The sequence below is a fragment of the Heloderma suspectum genome, chromosome 17 (assembly GCF_057233095.1).
Source record: "Heloderma suspectum isolate Gila_16-S chromosome 17, 16-S_ref, whole genome shotgun sequence".
NCBI lineage: Eukaryota > Metazoa > Chordata > Lepidosauria > Squamata > Helodermatidae > Heloderma > Heloderma suspectum.
Genome location: NC_139474.1, coordinates 2,113,857 through 2,134,143, shown reverse-complemented (window position 1 = coordinate 2,134,143; position 20,287 = coordinate 2,113,857). Strand labels below are relative to the sequence as shown.

The window sequence follows — 20,287 nt, the reverse complement described above, 5'->3', positions numbered from 1 at the left end:
TTGGGGGTGGCTTGGTCTGGAATGGGCCACTCAGACCCATTAGCTTTGCCAGGGACCTGCTCCTGGTGGAGAAGGACACTGCTAGGACTGGTTTACTGATCTGGACCCACACAGCTGCCTGGACATTTGGACTGTCCTTGGCAGCGTGGCGATGGGGACGGTCGCAAAGACCGCCTGCACTTCCACATCGACCACTCGGCCCCTGGATCCAGCTCTCCGTGGCACACCGACTTCTGATCAGTGCATGCTGCGGCACGCTAATGCACATCCTCCCTCATTTCCTCAAAGCGCAGGCTGCGGGAAACAGCGCCCCGGTGCAATGTTGGTGTGCACAGTGGCGTCCCCTGTTGCGCCCGAGTGAAGAAAGGCAAAGGTGCCAGCTTTGTGCCTCTGGGCAACAAGTACCAGAGACGGGCCGTTGCCTCCTTCCCTTGGCTGGAGGCTTCCTGGAGCCATCTGGGTGGCTGCTGTTAGAAACAGGATGCTGGGCTAGGGGGACCCACCTCACTCTGATCCAGCGCCAGGGGGTCTCCGCTGTTCTTATGAAGAGTTAGGCAGGGCCGGCACAAGACATTTTGCTGCCTAAGGCAAAGAACAAGATGGTGCCCTCTTCTGCCCCATGCACCAAGCCAGCTGGACTGTTTCTTCAGCACTGACAACGGAACCGTGCCCTCCACTGCACCTGAAGGCGTCAGGCTAGCTTAGGGAGCACAGGGCAGGCCGCTCGCACTCATATCTCTCCTCCAACACCTTGCTGCCCCCTCCCAGCATCTGCTGCCTGAGGCGACTGCCTCACTCTGCCTAATAGCGGGGCCGGCCCTGGATGTAGATAAATTCATGGTTGTCAGGGCTATTGGCAGCTATCAGCCATGACAGCTAAGCATGGAGCTTCCTTGTTCAGCAGCAGACTACCTTCTTATACTAGTTGCTCCGGGACAAACAGGAGGGGGTGCTGCTGCTGTTGCCTTTGTGCCCTGATTGTGGGCCTCCCACCAGACCACCTGGTTGGCCACTGTTACAAACAGGGAGCTGGCCTAGGTGGACTCTTAATCCAACCTAGCAGGGCTCTTCTTCTCTTATGAACTAGTGAACGGACCTGGCTTTGCATAAGTGGGAATGGCCCTTACATGGATCCAGAGAAAGCTGCAAGCAAACTTCTGCATCTGTCAGAATTAGACATGTTGTGCCCTCTGCATCTGAGTGAAGCCCTGCTTGTTGGCACCCCTGGGTGTAGCCCCTTAAGGGAGGGGTCTGCCCTCTCCATTTCTCTGAGCAGGGGCTGCCCCAGAGCAGGAGGGAGCATGCAGGCCTACCACTCGGCCCCTCGGCCTCTCAATCTCCCCTGGCTTCAAACTGGATGGACTGCAAAGCGATGTGCTGCTCAGGGAAGTCTGTCCCTAGTGGCTGAAGATGTTATTGCAGGTCTCGACCACAGACACACTGGACACGTTTAAATCAATTAAATTGATTAATGCAATTAAAACATAAAATAACCTTGAGGTGCACACTCCTAGGGTCCCCTAAACATGCCTGCCAAGTTTCAGGTGCCTAGGTTTCACAGTCTTGGAGCTAGGGTGGTGACGGACAGACATCCTCTTTTATTATTATAGACTACGCAAACGTAAACAAGGATAGACAACTGAATTCAAATTTATTCAGGATGTGCAACTTAGAATTACTGGGAGCCCAGGTACAAAGGTCTGAACCGGGGGGGGGAGGGGGGCTTGCAATCTTACAACTTCCACAAAACCAACATGCGGCTGTTTGTAAACAGTATGTGATGTTGTCAGCCCCTTGCCAAACATAAAACTTGAAGAAGGAGCCCTTGGCAAGGAGGGTTTCATCAGGGCTCGTGCAAAACCCCTGAACAGGCAACATCTTCTCCAAATCACTCAAGGTGTCCCATTCTCCTTTCAGTCCTCCAAGTTGCGGAATGCATTCTGCATTTCCTCATTAAGCTGGGTATAGTTAGCTTTGATCTTTGCCTCCCCATCCTTTACTGGATCCTAGGTAGAGAAAGAAAGGAGGATGTATGAGTGACAAGCTTGACAGATGTTGTTGCTCCTAGGAAGGAAGGAAGGAAGGAAGGAAGGTAGGAAGGAAGGAAGGAAGGAAGGAGAGGTGTAAATATAATGAAAGCCTAAAGACCGAAGCGTCAACAGATCAGTTGACCGCCACTTCCTTGTTGCCCCTCGTGACCCACTTGTTGTGGGTCACTATGAAGACAAGGCCCCTTACCTGGAACTTCATGGAGCTTAGCTTGTACATGATGTTTCCCAGGTTCTCACGTATGGTAGCCCACGTGATCTTGTGCTCAGACTGCGCCGTAGACTCCACCGCATGGCGGGCCAGCTCATAGAAGGCAATCATGTTTTGGAGCATTCCCACTGTCTTGTAGAAAGGGCAGAACCTGGAACGGGGCAAGGCATGGGACAGCAGAAGACCCACTCAGGGCCAGTTTGCATGCCCGGACAAGCTACCATGGCTTACGCTTGTTTAAATTGTCGGCGTGTGCCGGTGCAAGCTGGGCACCATTAGTCTAATTACTCGCCTGGGTGCATCTTATCGTGTCGTCCAAACCCAGGTGGCATGGCTTGTTTGAGGGTGAAACAACCCTGAAATAACCCAACAGCAAGCCATGGGATATCTGAGGGTTGTTTCCCCTTCAAACAAGCCATGTTGCCCAGGTTCAGATGACATGACAAAGCTAATGGCCCCTGGCACGTGCTGCCAATTTTATCAAGCCATTGGGACTTAAAGAAGCTTAAATACGCCACGGTGGCTTGTTTTCACTGTGCGAACCGGGTCACAGAAGAGCAAGTAAACCTGAGTCCACAGAGCCTGTGAAAGGTCTTGGATTTAGCTGGGGTGCTCTGTGTGGCAAGCACGCCCTCACCTACCGCAGCATACTGCTCTGGCTGCCAAGTGAGAAAAATGACATTTTCTCTCATGCTCTTTTGTCATTTAAAAATGGAAAGGAAAAACAATCCAAGGAAATAAAACAGAGAGGTTCCCCCCTGCCCCAGCCCCCAAATGTGTAAGCGACATTGGGAAGGAGCTTTGCTGAACAGGACTTACTCATGAGCAGACCTTATAGAAGGCTCTTGGCCATGGGGAAGGACTTGCTGTTTAACACATATTAAAATGCTGTGTGGAACCTCCACTCTAATTCCATTTCTACTAATTACAGAGAAGTAACAACTCAGCCACGCTAGCAACTTTTGTTCTTGCTGCTGCCATAGGGGCTACTCTCCTGCAATTTGCACTAGAAGGGTGATCAAAGAGTTTTAGAAATAAATACGTCTCCTGCTACTGCCCAGGTTTACGCATTCACCCTTGCTCCGATGGGCTGCTCTCACACCCGGGCACAGCAGGCACAGCGGGCCTGGCACCACTGCAGAGGTCCACAGCACCTGTTTCAGGACTTTGTTGACACAAGCCATATAGAACTGAGCAGGGCCTGGGCAGAGAGGTCCAAACTTTGGGCTTACCGGTCATAGGAGGAGTAGCCATTTTGCTGCAAGAAGTCATCTTTGATCAGCTTGGCCACCTCAAGGGTGATCTTGTCAGTTTCAGCGAGAGAGGCCTGGGCAAAAACATTGGGGGCAGTGCCAGAAGAACGGGGGGGGGGGCGGGGGCAGGGGGGGAAATAAGCATCTTAACTTCTCACCCAAGAGGCTCAAACAGGCCCAGAGATTACATATTTCACTTCTTCCTGTAATAGGGGAGGGGGGCTCTGTGGTTTTACATAAGAGCTCAGTCATGCTGGCTCTCTAGACACATGCATTCTGTGCTATGTGTTTAACGGGCATCGCCCTGACACCTTGGCTCAAGAATCCATTTTGGTGCCGGAGGGAGCGGCATGGGGAAGCCGCAAGGAGCATCTTTAATGGCCTGGACAGCTGCAGAGCAGCAGGACCCACAGTGTGGATGTCAGCCTTGCAGATGGATTGGACTACAACTCCCAGCATCCCCAGCCAGATGCTGGGGGTTGTAGTCCAGCACATCCGGAAGGCACGAGGCTGGGGAAGGCTGGTGCCTGTGCGTCTTCCATTGATGTGACTGAAGGGAGCTGCTCTCTGGAACTAGAGAAACATGCAGGTGCTTGCCTGATTGCCAGGCCACGAGGGTCCCTTCAGACTGGCTGGTCCTGAGACCTTTGGCCACCCCTGAAGCACCCCACCTCCTAGACCAGTCAACAGGTCCAGATACCACCTGGATGACCTTAAGGATGCCTTTTGGGTTGAATACTTGTTGTACAACTCGATCTAGACAGCCAGATGTCAGTCAGTCAAGGAGCAGGAACCCCCTTGGGCTGTTTATTTCCCATTCCCCAAACTATTATTCCCTTTGTTTCGAGCCATTGGGTCCTTTGGACCCTTTGTTTTGAACCCTACACTTGCCTGGGAGCTCGGGCAACAATTCTTCATTCTTTCTGCTTGGGCGTCCAGCACACTTGTGGGTCTCAGCCCTGAGAATAAGGCAGGGCCTGAGTGGCTTGAATGTCATTCTTCAAGGCTCTTTCCTAGCACAGTTCCGCGCTCCACACCGGCACCCATCCCACATTTCCAGGGCCAGAGTCCCCTGCTGTCCTGCCTTGCATACCCAGAGAGAGAGAAGCTTTACCCCCTGGTAAAGCACCTCACTGGGTCCATGGATGACGCGGCACAATCTGCCAGCTCCATCCAACCATTCTGGTGCCTGGTAGGGGACTGTGACCTGTGGGTGAGTTGTCAGTTCTGGGTCCAAAGGTGGCATTGGTCACACAGGCCAAATGGGTACTGGGAAGCAGCTACCAAGAAGCCTTCAGCTGAACAGAACCATTTCTGAATTTCATGGGGAATTCCCAGTTCGAAGGCTGGGAGACCCCAGTTCGAAGGCTCTCCATCTAAATTCTAGTTTTCTCCACACTGTGGTGACACCAGGGCCTCTGCTCAGTCTCCCCGTCATCCCAATGAGTTGTGCCAGGACCTGTGGATATATCATCCTTTGGCTCTTTCTGCACAACATGGCAGCCAAGAGGGCCTAAGCTTACGCCCCATTTAAAAAACCCAGAAGGAAAGCTGAGAAGCCTGGGGGTAGCCTGTGCTCACAGCATTTTTCTATTTGCAGCCAACTGGGAAGTGAAGTCTTTTGGGTTCCCCTCATTCTGAAGGCAGGCAATTCTGACCACATATGCTCAGTTTCTTCCCCTTTCCTCCTAAATCTATCCATTTCTGCCCACCACGGGCACCAGCACCTTGCTCACAGACGCCCCAGACTCCCGCCTTAGCAGGGCCAGCCCAAGACACTTCACTGCTGAGGCAGAGCGGTGCTGACTGACCAGAGTGGAGTGTTAGGCAGACAACTGGTTAACAGGCCAGGATGGTCAGTTGATGTTACATCAATATTCATGGTTATTTTGGATTGCAGAACTGAGGGCTGTGTGAATGCGAGTAAGTCTAGGCCCCGAGCCAACTGCTCTTGCCTCATGCCTTCCACCCCAATGTGGGACACCTAGGAAGAAGGATTTCTCTTACTTCTTCCCAGTTGCTTCTGGTGTTCGGTGCAAATTACAACAGGTATTTATTGCAGACATCCCCAACCTGGTGCCCTCCAGATGTGTTGGACTAGATGCCTGGCTGGGGATGCTGGAAGCTGTAGTCCAGTTCATCTGGCAGGCATCTGGCTGGGGAAGGCTGCTTAACTGCATCAGAACTTGTCACCATGACACTAAAGAGGAGGGAAAGAGCAGAGTAGCGGTAGAGCTCAGCTAGACAGATTTGTAATAGCCTTTGTCTTTTTAAACTCAGGTTGGGTTGAGAAGTTTTCTAAGAATTCTGGGATTGTAAAAGCGTCTTTCTCTGAAGGCTTGGGAACATCACTGGGGCTTCCTGCTAAGCCCTTGACTAGAGCATTCAAAATCCCCTTGAGGATTTGCAAGCACCTAGGATTTTTAAATACTATGTTCATTTGTATCTTTGTGACCTTTTAAACTTTTAAAATTACCTATAAAACAGGCACCCTTGTCCCTGTCTCACTGAAATAGGGTCTGATCCCTGGAACAGGGACGTTCCCTTCAAGGCACAGCACGTCATGTCCATTTGGGTGAGAAACACCAAAGTTACAGCAACGCAAGGCCCAAGGCCTCAACAAATAGGAATGATGAAAATCCAAAAAATTCATGAATGAAATCAATGATCTTCTGCTACTCAGTAAAGAAACAAATGAGTGGGAGGGTGCCGTCGCACCCCTGTTCTGTTTGTGGGCTTCCCAGAGGTTGACCACCGTGCTGACAGAATGCAGTGGCACAGCGGTGTAATTTTAGGCCCTGGACTTAATGACCACATGGGCATCCTGTTTAGATGGCCATGGGTATTGCTTTGTTTGTGAAATACACAGCTAACGTTCCCCACCCGCACACCACCATGATTTACAACTGCTTCTGTTTTCTTTATATGTGTTTGCCAATTCTGATATAAAAAACACCTCTAATTTCACATTTTAAACACTCTTAAAACATAGCACCATGATGACAGGCATAAAATGGAGTTTTCTTCAGCTGCTCTGATGTCTTCATCACCTGCCATGCTCAGGGATGGTCATTTGGGGGGCTCCTGGGCAGTGGCACCCTAGAATTTGGCCCCCAGGCCACTACTGACAGAATGCTGGGCTGGACAGGCCTTTGGCTTGGCTTCCTGCTCCTCCCCTTCCCCCACACCCCCCGCCTCTCTCTCTGACCTTCCTCCATTGCTGGGAGCACATGACTTGCTCCCTCTTGCTCCTGCCTGTGTAAAGGGACACAAATCGGACTGAACGAACTCTCTTCAAACCCTACGCTGTGCCGGCATTTGTATATGTAAGAATACCTGTGACTAAAGCTGTTTTTATTTCTTCACTAAATAAATGTATTTTTTTAAATTAAATTTATTAATCGCCCATCTGGCTGGTCACCCAGCCACTCTGGGCGATGTACAAAGTATATAATAAAACAGTCTAAAACAATAAAATTCTACAGTAAAAACATTTTCTAAAATACCCTAACCGACCCCAAATGCCTGCCTGAACAACCACGTTTTTAATGCGTGGCGGAAGCTCATTAAAGAGGGGGCATGACAGAGTTCCCTAGGGAGGGAGTTCCACAGAGCGGGGGCCACCACAGAGATGGCCCTCTCCCTCGTCCTCACCAGCCTAGCTGTCCTGGCTGATGGGATGGAGAGAAGGCCATCCGAGGCTGATCTTGTTGAGCGGCCTGTCTGGTGCTGCTGGAGGCGCTCCTTGAGAGAGGCTGGGCTGGAACCATATAGGGTTTTAAAGGTCAAAACCAACACCTTGAATTTGGCCCAGGAAACAACTGGTGTGATTTCAATCTCTCTCTCTCTCTCTCTCTCTCTCTCTCTTTGGCCTTTTGCGCATACGTGGGGCTGGTAAACACTCATTCTGTTCTGCCTTTTTGCGTTCCTCTGCGAACTGGCTTGCTAACAGGAGGCACCAGGGCCCTTGCTCCTCACCTTCCCCACCAGCTGGACGATCTCGGCCAGGTCTTCCTCCTCCTGCAGGATCTCCTTGGCCTTGGTGCGCAGGGAGACAAACTCCGGGTAGTGCCGCTCGTAGTGTTCGTCCAGGGCCCGCATGTACTTGCTGTAGCTGATCAGCCAGTTCACGGATGGGAAGTGCTTCCGCTGAGCCAGCTTCTTGTCCAGGCCCCAGAAGACCTGGAATTGCGACCAGAAGGGGAGTGAGGGGCCGGCTGGACCGTGCTGGGCAGTGCTGAGGAGTTGGCAGCACTGCGGGAGACTCACCTGGACGATCCCCAGGGTTGCTGAGGTCACCGGGTCAGAGAAGTCGCCACCAGGAGGGGACACCCTAGGAGTCACACAGAAAGAAAAGCTGAATCTCTGCCGGGGCACAGCCGACGCTCTAATCCTGCTGCTGGTTGCCAGCTAGCCGTGGCCACCTTCGCACCGCACGTGAAGCAAATAGGTGTCTACGAAATAGATCTCTAGGCCGTTATCAGGAGCTGCCCCTTATCTGCTTATAAAAGCCTAAAAAAACTGTTTTTTATTGAGTGAAGTTCTTTCACTCAATAAAAACTTGTCTGTCATCAGCCTTCAGCAAGGTGTTGAAATATGTAAATGCAATCAACTAATTGCTTGAAAGCGAGACAGTTTAATCTGCTCGAAGATCTTCAATGGGTTCAGCAGCCCTGCTGGCACCTTCCCTGGCTCCTCTCCCCAGTCACACCCTCGCAGGTAGACACAGTGGTGGGAAAAGGAGGCCACCAGACTTACGCTCCGACGATGCTCACGCTGCCCTCCCGCTCCGGACTGCCCAGGCACTTGACACGTCCGGCCCGTTCATAGAAGGAGGCCAGGCGGGCCCCCAAGTACGCCGGATACCCGCTGTCTGCAATTTGAAAGGACAAGGTCAGCGATTCCCAATAGGGCCAGCAAAGGAAGACCTCTCTCACCTACATCAGAGCACCCCCTTGGCTGGGCTGCATGATCTTTTCAGCCGCCCCGAGTGCTGCATGTGATGCAGGGTCAGGGCTGCGTGTACACCAGCGATCCTGACACAGGTGACTCTTCCCTTACTGGATATCATGTCAGCATGATGGCCGATGCCACCTCCTGCTTGGCCGGGAAAAGAGATCTGTGTGGGGATCTCTGGGGGAGGGAGAGGAGAGTACAAGTAGTGGGGAAATTGGCCAGGGACGGAATTTGGCTGTGGTGGTAGGGGGGGTCAGGGCACCCTTGGGGGACTGCAGTAAAGGCTTTGGAGGGCTGCATGCAGCCCCCAGGTGGCAGGCTGTGCACCCCTGCTCTAGAGCTGGCCTCGTCTTCCTTCCTTGCTGACCTCAGCCTTTGTCCTGGATGAGGTTTCTTCAAAAAGGCTGACTCCTCCATTCCTTTGGCTTGGGGTCTTGCCTGCGTACCCTGTGGCTGTAGCTGTCGGCCTAGGAATATCCCTGTTTCCCACACCCAGTCCCTGCTCCATCACTACCCCACTCTGGCCTTCTGGGGAGAAGTTAGAGCTGCCTTCTGGAAATGTTGCCACTGTTCCCACGTGCGCCTGGGAAGTCTTCAGGTTTCAGGCCCCTCTCCTGACAGACACAAAATGCCCAGGCATGGCTGCTTCCCTCCTGCTCTTCCCCCGACCCCCTGCTCCCAGGACGGTCTCAGCAGGCAGTCAATGGTGTCACTGAATGTGTTAAAGCTGAAGCTATTCTATAAGGAGAGGGCAGACCATATCCGACAGGAGATCTTCCTTCCATTTCGTAAAAAGCAAATCGCTAGGGTCAGCTTGCCGTGCAGCAGGCGGAGGGCATGTTTATATGCATGCATGCACACCTCAGGCATGAGCCCGGGTGTAAGAATGGAGCAGGACCGGAGTGTCCAAGGGGCTTTCCATCTGTGAAATGCTGGAAGGTGTATTCACTGTCAGTAAATCTATTTATAGATTTCATGTTTTGGTGGCTTTCTTCATTTAAAAGAATTATTGTGAATTTTAAATACGTGGTCACAGCACACAATCCTGTACAGGTTTACTCAGATGTTACTCCCACTGTGGTCAATGGGTCTTGCTCCCTAGCAAGTGCATAGCCTCAGTTGCCTTAAGCTTTGGAGTGAGGAGGTTGAATTTTTAAAAAAAGTTTAATGTTTAAATACGCACGCACGTACAGGACAGGACAGAAGAGATGGCAGAGGGGTCAGAGATCGCCCTGCCATAAAGCAAGGGCTAAGAATTGGGGGAAAGTATCCCTTCTCCCATGATCACCAGGAAACCTTGAAAAGCAAAGAGGATTACCTGCAGGCATTTCAGCCAAACGCCCAGAGATCTCACGGAGTGCCTCAGCCCAGCGGGAGGTGGAGTCGGCCATCATGCTGACGTGGTATCCCATGTCACGGAAGTACTCTGAGAGGGTGATTCCTGGTTGTGGGGTAGACAGAAGAGGGAAAAGAAGAAAGAGGCATTGCATCCCTCTGAAGAGCAAATGGCAGAAGCAGAAGAGCAGGCTGTGTGCCAATAGCAGAGGAAATGAGATATCTTCCACAATTATAACATTAGCCAATCTAACTGAGAAGAAAACCTCTTCTCTACCCTAAATGCAGGATCGTAAGGTGAGCTCTGTTGCATCAGACCAAAGAATCGTCTAGCCCAGCATCCTGTTTCCCACAGACAATGGCCGCATTCGCACAGAACAGTAAGCCAGGATCCCTGGTCTTACACAGTAAATCCTGGCTTACCGTGAATGAGCTGGGTGAATGAGCTGTGCCTTGAATGAGCTTACCGTGAATGAGCTCAACCTGGGTGGGGCACCTGTGGGGGAACGGGCTCTCTGGGCCAAAGAACTACTGAATGTAAAGCAACTAAGCAACTGTTCCAGATTACAGACTGCTTGTGAAAGTTCCCATTGGTGGGGAACAGAACCAGGCAAGGCGGCTGCTGCTAGAGAAATGCAAGTTTGAGGCCTCCCTCTGGGTGTATGGAACTAATGCTGTGGTTCTTTGGATCCCAGGGAGCTGGATCTGCCTAGAGCTGGACAAGAAAAAGGTTGCTTCACCTGTGTAAATGGAGGCCTCCCGAGCTGCCACGGGCATGTTGGACGTATTGGCGACGAGCGAGGTGCGCTTCATGATGCTCTCTGTCTTGCCGTCCACTTCCATAGTGAGCTAAGAGAGATGGGAGCAAGCAACATGGCTGCAGACGAGATGGAGGAAGGGTGGATAAGGGGTGCTGATGCTCAGGCCCAGGGGCCAAATCCAGCTCTCCTAGGGTCTCAATCCTGCCCCCTGGATTCCCCAGACAGCCACGCCCCCTTTCCCCCAACCCCCAGTGGTTTGGTGGCTTCCTGACTGGAATGTGGCCCCTGAAAGCTTCTCCCAAGTTGCTCTGGCTCTGCACTCCTGCCGCATAGGCATGGGAGCTAGAGATTGAGGGCTCCTTCCCACCGAGCTTTTATCCTGCGATTGAGAGGGCTCCTTCGCGGACGTTTGCGGGCTCTTGACGTGACGCCGTGAGCCTCCAGGGCGCCTCCTGCACTAAATGCCCTCTGTCCCGTTTTTAAACAGATCGCAGGTCATGAGCTATCAAATTACCCCATTGTGTTCCACTTCAGTTTCCTCCGTGAAAAGAGGAAAAGTGGCAAGAAGAGGACTGGGATCAATGAAAGATAACGGGAGACTCAGATACGGGGAGAAGGAGGGGGAAGGGCTGGGGGAGAAGGAAGCACATGTAAAGGGAGTCGTTGTGATCCTGCACTTAAAGCAGAAGCAGAAAGCCCCGTTTTAAACGCAGGATTTTAGGCTGGTGTAGAGATGCCCTTAGACAAGCTATGCAGTGGGGCCCCAGCTCAGCGGCAGGGCACAGGCGTTGCACACAGAAGGCCCCGGGTTCAATCCCCAGCAGCATCTCCAGTGCAAAGGATTTCAGGCAGCGGTGGGGCTGGGAAAGACTCTTGAGCGACACCCTGGAGAATCGCTGACAGTCAGAACGGGCAACAGTGGGCTCAACCAGAGATCCATCTTATTGCACAGCAACTTCATATGTTACGTGCTGCATTTTGTGAACCGCCCAGTGCACAAAATTGTTGTGAACCACCCGGAGAGCTTTGGCTGTTGGGCAAGATAGAATTAATTCATTTCCAAGGCAATTTTTCTTGACTTGTTAAAACCAGATAAAAGGGAGAAAGGGAAACTTCCAAAACGATGTTTAACGGAGCGGAGTCATGGTTATTTTAATATGGAAAGAATTGAGAATAATCTCGCCGTGGTGAGGTCTGGGGGCTTGGCCAAACTGTGCAAAATTGTCAAGGAAAAGATACAAATGTTTTACGACTCTCAAGATACAAATTCAGTAAGAACTTTAAAGTTCTCTCCTACTGTTCCCTTAATCATAGTAACACAGAGGCTGGAGAAATGTCTTTTTGATCCGGTCCTTCTGGGGTCCACGTCTGCCCCTTCCCTCCAACCACCAATTGCTTGGTCGTTTCCTGTGCTTTTGCACATTTTCCCCCTGTTTTAAAAGCTTGAAATGCCCCTCCTAAGAGCTTTAAGCTACAATGGGCTGGTATTTTTGGACCCACCCCCTTTGCCCCCCACCCCCACTGGAATGCGGCACCTGAGTGCTTCTCTGAAACTGGATTTGGCCCTTGGGCTGGAAGACGTTCCCCGCCACAGCCATAAAGGAATACAGAACTCTGAGTATGCTTGGGCCATGGATGCAGGACCACCCGAGCTCCCCCATCACAGAGAGCTGCCCTCCCACACCCCTGCACCTCTCACCTCAGGGAAGTCCCTCAGCACCTCTGACATCTCGTTGCCCCGCTCGCCGCAGCCCACGTAGATAATGACATCACTGTTGGAATACTTGGAGAGTGACTGGGAAATGACAGTCTTACCACAGCCAAAGGCTCCGGGGATGGCTGTGGTCCCACCTTGAACGCACCTGGGAGAAGAGGGCAGGAGATGAGGATGGGGAGAGAGACTAGCAGCCCAGCCTCCCAACGCTACATCAAGGTGGTCTGGGGCCTAGTGAGGATGGAATATATCAACACAAGGAGAATCTGGACCCTTTGAGAGAGTGGCTCAGTTGTTGTACACCCACCACAACGTCTAGAAGGCCAGTGTTGCTGGAACAAAAGAACCATGAATGTTGTCCGGGGCTCTACAATACGACCTGGCCTTCCGCTACAGACACCCAGTCGTCCCCCGAGATCTTCCGAGCAGCCTTTTCGGTCATTCTGCAACCAACAGTGTCGCCAGGGAACAGCATGTAAACAGGCCTTCTCGGTAGTGGCGCCACCCCCTGGAATGCTCTCCCACATGTGGTTCGAGAGGCAGAAACAGTGGTGAACTTTAAACACTGCTTGAAGACATATTTATTTACACAGGCTTTCCCTGACTTGTAATGGACTGGGACACTGCTCTGTTTTATCATTGTTTCTGTTGTAATGTTTTAATTAATCAGTTAATCATTATTTTATATTGTTCTTACATTGTTTTTATATCTTAAAGTATCAGATTCCCCATTTTACCTTATGCACACACTGGGGCTGTTCAGGCAACACACTCAGTGGTTGAGTGTGGGTTGTTTGTTGAACCATGGGTTAGTGTGTTGTCTGAACCCAGGACATTTTCTGCAGGGTGGCTTGTTAACCATGCAGGGTGGCTTGTTAACCACCTTGAACAACCCAACAACAAGCCATGGGCTCTCAAGGTGGCTTGCTTGAGAAAATAAGCCGTACTGCATGGTTAACAAGCCACCCTGCGGACATTCAGACAAAACACTAACCCACGGTTCAACAAACAACCCATGGTTCAATAACAGCCCACACTCAACCACTGAGTGTGGGTTAGCGTGTTGTCTGAACAGCCACACTGAAAAAGTGGATATATTGAAAGCATTGAAAGTGGCGCCTTGTCCAAGGCATGGAAATAGCTGAGCCAGGAGCCCCTGGCACTGTAGGAGGTTGCCTAGTTGGCCTTGGTGGCTGGCCAGCCCTGGCTGCAGGGAAACCCAAAGTGGCAGTCCTCGTGGCATCCGCCCTGCTGTCCTCCACCTCCTCACAGCCGATTCGGGAAAGCAGGGCTTACGGGAAGAGGGCATCCAGGACCCTCTGGCCAGTGAGCAGCGGGTGGTTAGCCGGGAGCTTCTCAGAGACGGGACGGATCTGCCGGACAGGCCACACCTGCACCATCGTGAGCTTCTCCTTCGCCCCCTCAAAATCCAGCTCCAGGACCACATCCTTTGGGGAGAAAGAGGCAGGGGAGAGTGGCTGTAGCCTAGTGGCTGTGTGGAGGAGGTGATTTCTGGGGCGTTGTCAGTTCAAATCTCATCTCAGCCCAAATAATCCACTAGACGATCTTAGGCAGGCTCTCTTCCTTTCGCCATGTGGGGATAATAGTAACATCCTGCCTTACAGGGGTGTTGTAAGGATTACTGAAGTAACGTATGTGAAGTGCACTAAATGCTCTAAAACACTATATAAAAGACACTTTTGCTACACCAATAAATAATAATAATATTAGAAAAGGGAGGGTAGAGGGCAACCAGCATGAAAATAGGCTAGAAAAAATTCAGGATCTCCATTGTCTGGCTCAAAACTAGGTTTGTTTTCTGTTTACAGAACTCTTAGTCAATTAATTACCTGAGTTTTAGCCAATTCATTCATCAGTTAAATCTGGATATGAGCAATAGGATAGTTTTGAAAGGGAAAAAGCAGCTTTCTGGTTTTTTGGGTGTGACGGTGGCAGGCACTGTAGAAGAGACGCGCAGGTAGTTGGGGTGCGGATGATGCTCCTAAGATTCCACCTGTCTGTCGTATACGTAATATTACAACATCCTCATCATCATCTAAATGGGTTGCCTGATTAATGTGTGGGGGGGGACTATTTAGGCGATAAGAAGATTTTAATCAACGAAATATTGCAGACCTACATAAAAGGTGTCCAAGAGGATGTTCCTCCTGAGTGGGTAGGAGGAAGCGAGGCATCTCTCTTTCCAGCGCACCTGGCTCCATGTTCTGGGCTAGGGACGGGAGAACCAGGGATGCTTGAGATGGCCAAGATTCTCTGAACTCCACTTCTCAGCTCGGTTCATGTTGCTCACGTTCTTGTTTGTGACCGGCTTCTCTTTCCGTTTGAATGGGAATAGGGCACACTTTGTGCACATTTTTCAAAAGTGTGCACTTTCTCCCCTGCTCCCATTGACTAAAACAGGAATTTTTTTTAAACATCCGCATTTTAAAATGCGAAATTTTCAAATACGCATTTTTCTCATGTGGTCACAAGTTTGGGAATTTGCGAACTTAAAAAAATGCACTTGCATTTGTGTTCAGAATACTGAGTGGGGCAAGTTTGAATGATTTATGAACTGCAACTAAATTCTCATACATAAAATCATGGAACCATAGAATCAGAGGGTTGGAAGGGGCCTGTAAGACCCTCGAGTCCAACCCCCTGTTCAATGCAGGAATCCAAGTCAGAGCATCCCCGACGGGTGGCTGTCCAGCCTCGTCTTGAATGCCTCTGGTGTGGGAGAGCCCGCCGCCTCCCTAGGGAATGGGTTCCATGCCTGATCATAGCTCTGAGTCATGGAAACGGGAGGCCCTGTGTGGACCATTATTTGCTAGTGACCTGGACCTCCCTCCTGCTGATCCTCCCCTCTGCAGACACAACACCTACTGACACATCGTAGTTCCCAGCTGGAGCGATGTGGGTGACCGTGCCCCGGCACCGGGGTGGCACCATGATCATATGCTTGATGAGGGAGTTTTCACGAACCACGCCATAAATATCCCCACCGGTTAAATGGCTTCCAAGCTAAAGACAAGGGGAAGAGAGGAACAGGAACAGTAAGAAGTATAAGAGGATCTCGACATGAAAACAGACCCAAGATGGAGGCTGGGTGTGCCCACACAATTACAGAGGGAGGGGCCCTAGTTAGAGGGACAGGCCATAGCTCAGTGGTAGAGCACCTGCACTGCAGGCAGAAGGTCCCAGGTTTGATTCCAGGCATCTCCAGGTAGGGCAGGAAAATTTCCTGCCTGAAACCCTGGAGAGCCGCTGTTGCCAGTCAGTGTCAATAATACTGGGTTTAAAAAAAGAAAAAAAAGAAATTAGATTTATTAGCTGCCCATCTGGCTGGCTACCTGGCCACTCTAGGCAGCGTACAATACACATAACAACACGAAATACAACAAATTTTCATAATCAACTGAACAAACAACATTACTCTAAAAAACACACACCCAACAACAACAAAAACCCTAACCCAACCCAAATGCCTGCCTGAACACCCAGGTTTTCAAAGCCCGACGGAAGCTCATGAAAGAGGGGGCATGGCGGAGGTCACTAGGGAGGGAATTCCACAGAGCGTGGGGCCACCACAGAAAAGGCCCTCTCCCTAGTCTTCACCAGCCTAGCTGTGCTGGCTGATGGGACAGACAGAAGGCCTTCCAAGGGCGAGATGGAGCAAGAGGCTGACTCCGTGGGGAATACCCACTGAAATTAGTAGTGCTGTAGGGGCCAGCCCCGCACTCCACAATGCGGATTCAAAGTCCTTTCCCTTAATTTTCAGCATTCCTTTTTTCAAGTCAATTTTTAGCCCTTTATTTTTGGAGATACAAGGTAGAAGACACAGCACTATTTTGGTGCCCAGTTGCTCAACAAGGAACTAACTTTCCAGGGTTCTGGCCAACGAGTATAAAGGCATTTGGATAACTGATAAGCACCAGGGTGTAATTTTTAATGTAGACAAATTAACATAAGTCTACATGTAATTCAAACAATGGCATAAACACCCACTGTAGGCCACTGGGTTGGTTAAGATGTTGGAATAGGATTGTGGAGCCCTGGGTTCAAAACCCCACTAAGCCATAAAGCCCACCAACACTCAGCCCTACCTCACAGGGTTGTTGTGAGGGTAAAATGGGAGGGGCGAAGAACCCTGAGCTACGTGGAGGAAGCACGCGATATAATAAACGCTTTGAAAACTGGATTCAAAAGGTGGCTTTCCCTGTGGTGGATGTTGTGGCACAGTTCTGTACAACAGAAGCTGAGCCCAAATGGCTTGTGCATCCCAAACTACCATCAGCTGGATTGTTTGTCTGGCTTTTACCCGGATGTTGGAGCTCGGGCTGAAGTCCCATTTGAGCTCCCTGGACAAGGCGGAGATGTTGATGCCCCGGGGGATGTAGATGCTCTTGGTCAACTCCGTGATGTCCTTCAGGGGGCGCTGGATCCCGTCAAAGATGGAACCCATGATGCCTGGGCCAAGCTCCACCGAGAGTGGCTTGCCAGTGCGCAGCACAGGGTCCCCCACACAAACCCCCGCTGTGGCAATGGCTCAGGAAAAACCCTTGACTGAGAAAATAGGGGGCCTTGGGAGCAAGGAGAGGGCAGAAGGAGAAGAGAATGGGGTTCCCAGTTGGGAGATGGGAGGCGTTGGGGGAAAATTGTGTCCTGGGTGGAGAGGGGGCCTGGGTGAACAAGAAGAGAAACCTGAAATGGCTGCTCCGGCGTTTATGTCTACCTTGTGCATGTATACGCATGAATGCTCCCACATACCATCTTCACTAGCCTCATGAAGGCCCCGCAACTGAAGCATTACCTTTTTGGAAAAATAATCAGAACCTTCACAACAGCTGTAAGCAATGGCTGGATATTTTCTGTGCAATATTTATCTATTTATATGTACTCTTTAAAATGTTTATACCAATTATAAAAAATACCATATGTTTTCAAGGTGATTTACAACAAAAACAAAAACACAATATAACAGTAACTAATAAAACTGCAGTTTAAAGGGTAGTGCTAAAATCAATGCCAGTGGAAGTTAAAAACCGTTCAGGGATAAAAAGCCTGGGAGGATCAAAAGGTAGGTGTCCAACTATACATCATCATGGGCTTCTTCACATGGAGCTTTTATCCTGCTATTAAGATTGCTCACTCATGGAAGTTTGCAGGCCCTTTAGATGACATCATGAACCTCCAGGGCATCTCCTGCACTAAATGACCTTTATTCCGTTTTTAAATAGATCAGAGACAATGAAGTATCAAATTACCCTGCTTGTGTTCTGCATGAGTTCCCTCCATGAAAAGAGGAAAAGCGGCAAGAAGAGGAACGAGATCAATGAAAGAGAATGGAAGACTCAGAGAAGGGGAGGAAGGGGGGGAAGAAGCACATGTAAAGGGAGCCTGTTGTGATCCTGCATTTGAAACGGAAGCAGAAAGCCCTGTTTTAAATGCAGGATTTTAGACTGGGGTAGAGATGCTCCAAGAAAGAGGAAGTGCATCACTTAAAAGGAGGACACAAATCTGCATACAATTTGTGTATGCTAATTTATATGTATACATGCAAATTTTGAAATAATGACCATAATTTACATTTAAGTACAATACATCTCACCCTAGCGGAGAAGACTGTGGCCAGGTGGCCTGTGTGCCCAGCTCAGTCTGTGTTCAAAGTGCTGCTCACTGCTAATGGGCCACTGCTCTGCTCTGCTCTCCCTTCTTCGAGGTCTTTATCTTTAAACTGGACTTGGACAGGCCATCCTTTCAAATAGAGGACACCTTCCAATAGCCGAGTGTCCTCTGACCGTCTTTCAAATACAGGGCTGTCCCCTGTAAAGTAGAACATCTGGCCACCCTACATGGTCTTCACCTGGCTTGGGAAAGACAGCAAAAGAAGTGCCAGGTGGGCATCCCCGAGGAGGGAATTCCACAAGGGGAGCCCCACAGCTGAGGAGGCCCTCTCCCCCATCACCACCTGCCTCACCTGAGGAAGGTGCCTGAAGAGGACCTCGCATGATGATGTAGATGTAAGTGCATGGGTGAGAAAGAGGTCTTTACAAAGGGGAATGAGGAACACCTTTAAATAGCTAGGGGTCAACTCAGGTGTTACGAGGCCTGTCTTAAGAGGGTGAGGAGGACCAAATAGGGTTGCGAGATGGGAGGAGTAATCTTGAAAGGGGCCGGGAGACAGGTTCCTATGCAAGGTAAGAGAATGGGCAATGGGCAAGGAAGAGCTGGCAAGGCTGAAGGAAATATTAGGCTTTCTCAAAAGGATACAGGTCTCCTCATAGACTTGGATGGTGGCCAAGTCTCCTTCCAGGCGGATTATTTCGCCCACCAGCTCGAAATGGCCAACACGCACCAGCTCATACATGGCAGCCCCAGACATCTTGCAGGCAATCACCACTGTCGAGAGGGTAATAATAAGAAGAAGAAATGAGAGAGATCTCAAGTTGCTTGCTTGCCGCTTGGTCCCCTGGCTGCACCCAGCCATCAGTATGGAGTTGGAGAAAAAGCAATCTTAATTCACAGGCGCGCTTTTCTGCATAAACAGGACTCAGCCAAATTAACACTGAAGTTCAATAGAGGTTTGCAATTCTGGAAATAACAAACGCATCCAAAATTAAATGTTGTCTTGCAGTTTGTGACATAACAAACACATCTCAGCATTCCACATTTCCGTTAATTTAATTTCCTAAATTCAACAAATGCCACAGGGGTAACAGCGCAGCCATATTCATCTATTACAACAAACACGACAAAAAAACTCCTGCAACACTTTGAAGATTAACAGATTTTTTTGTGGCAGAAGCTTTTGTCATACACTTGCTTATTCTCCAACATGGCAGGCAATGTGCAGAAACCAGTGGGAATACATTTCAATCTCCCCAGAGACCTGAAAGTCACCATTCTCCAGCAAAACAACTTTTTTCTTGCCAATCACTGCTGTTGTGAACGGTCACTATGCTTAACTTGTATACATTTGAGGTTTGCATGGAAATGACAGAGACGGCACCTTGTGTATTTTGTGACCGTTTGGGTACAGCTGTATCTCTACACTCATACGTCTGAGAAGAATGCTTCTATGCATCTGATGAAGTGGACTCTAGTCCATGAAAGCTTCTGCCATAGTCAGTCAGTTAGGGCCAAACTAATTTTGCTGTTGTTCTTGTCATTCGCCCTGATATTATTCATGCTCCGTTTGGTGTCTTCTGGCCCCCCCATAAAATTCAAGGCAGGGCAAATGTGCAACAGAAGCCCCGTCTGGAAGCACAGAGAAACTTCTCTAGGAGAGGGATAAAAAAACACGGAGCCTCTGGGGGTGCCTGAACGACCCACAGATTTATTCCATCCACCTCCTTGCCGCTGGATTCTTATTTAGTTAGTTAGTTCATTTCTATACCCCCACAACAGCTGAAGCTCTCTGGGCGGTTCACAAAGTTAAAACTACAAAGACCAACATAAACAATATAAAATATGAAAGCTTAAAACTACAGTACAAATGTACAACCAGAATAAAACGGTAAAAGAGGGAAAAAGTTTTAAAAAGAGGAAGGTGTTCTGGTCAGTTTACTAACATGACCTGCTGCAGTTTTAGAGGCCAGTGCAGAGCAAAATAATACAACATAAATTCATATGTCCCTCTTTTTCTCTGTGGACCATTGCAGGTATGGCACACTTCAGCTTCTCCAAGCACAGAGAACCTACCTGGTCCGGAGACCCCATGGACAAATCCCAGCTCACTCTCCTTCTCCGCATCCCCAATCTTGGGAAGCTTGGTAAACTCCATAATTCTGGCAGGTGAATTGAGGCAGCCAGGTACTATTCACAACGGAAACAATATCTGCATCAAGGGGGTGGGGGGGATAAAACAAAATATGGCAGCAGCTGCACCAACACAGCTCCCTGTGCAACTGGGAGAAGCCCCAGCTCCATCCCCAGCCACTCCTCTTCAAACGGTGGCTCAGGTCTGACCCAAAAACGCACGATCCACCATTGGCAACCTTGATCCA

General features: G+C 50.0%; 1 protein-coding gene across 3 annotated transcripts in view; it reads right to left on the bottom strand.

The window, feature by feature from the left end:
• Positions 1-1,633: 1,633 nt before the first annotated feature.
• The window catches only part of LOC146334184 (V-type proton ATPase catalytic subunit A-like), a 27,442-nt gene continuing 8,788 nt past the window's right edge, over positions 1,634-20,287 (bottom strand). For 2 of the 3 annotated variants that reach the window (XM_084823944.1, XM_084823943.1), the window contains exons 2-15: positions 19,983-20,118; positions 18,552-18,680; positions 16,600-16,814; positions 15,165-15,302; positions 13,575-13,726; positions 12,264-12,426; positions 10,544-10,652; positions 9,787-9,909; positions 8,271-8,385; positions 7,782-7,845; positions 7,491-7,694; positions 3,492-3,586; positions 2,239-2,410; positions 1,634-2,006 (exon numbers count right to left, since the gene is read on the bottom strand). In XM_084823944.1, coding sequence (XP_084680070.1) covers positions 1,914-2,006; positions 2,239-2,410; positions 3,492-3,586; positions 7,491-7,694; positions 7,782-7,845; positions 8,271-8,385; positions 9,787-9,909; positions 10,544-10,652; positions 12,264-12,426; positions 13,575-13,726; positions 15,165-15,302; positions 16,600-16,814; positions 18,552-18,680; positions 19,983-20,064 — 1,854 coding nt within the window. In that variant the 5' untranslated portion in view covers positions 20,065-20,118 and the 3' untranslated portion in view covers positions 1,634-1,913. The remainder of the gene's footprint in view (positions 2,007-2,238; positions 2,411-3,491; positions 3,587-7,490; positions 7,695-7,781; positions 7,846-8,270; positions 8,386-9,786; positions 9,910-10,543; positions 10,653-12,263; positions 12,427-13,574; positions 13,727-15,164; positions 15,303-16,599; positions 16,815-18,551; positions 18,681-19,982; positions 20,119-20,287) is intronic. The other variant, XM_084823945.1, reaches the window with a different exon arrangement.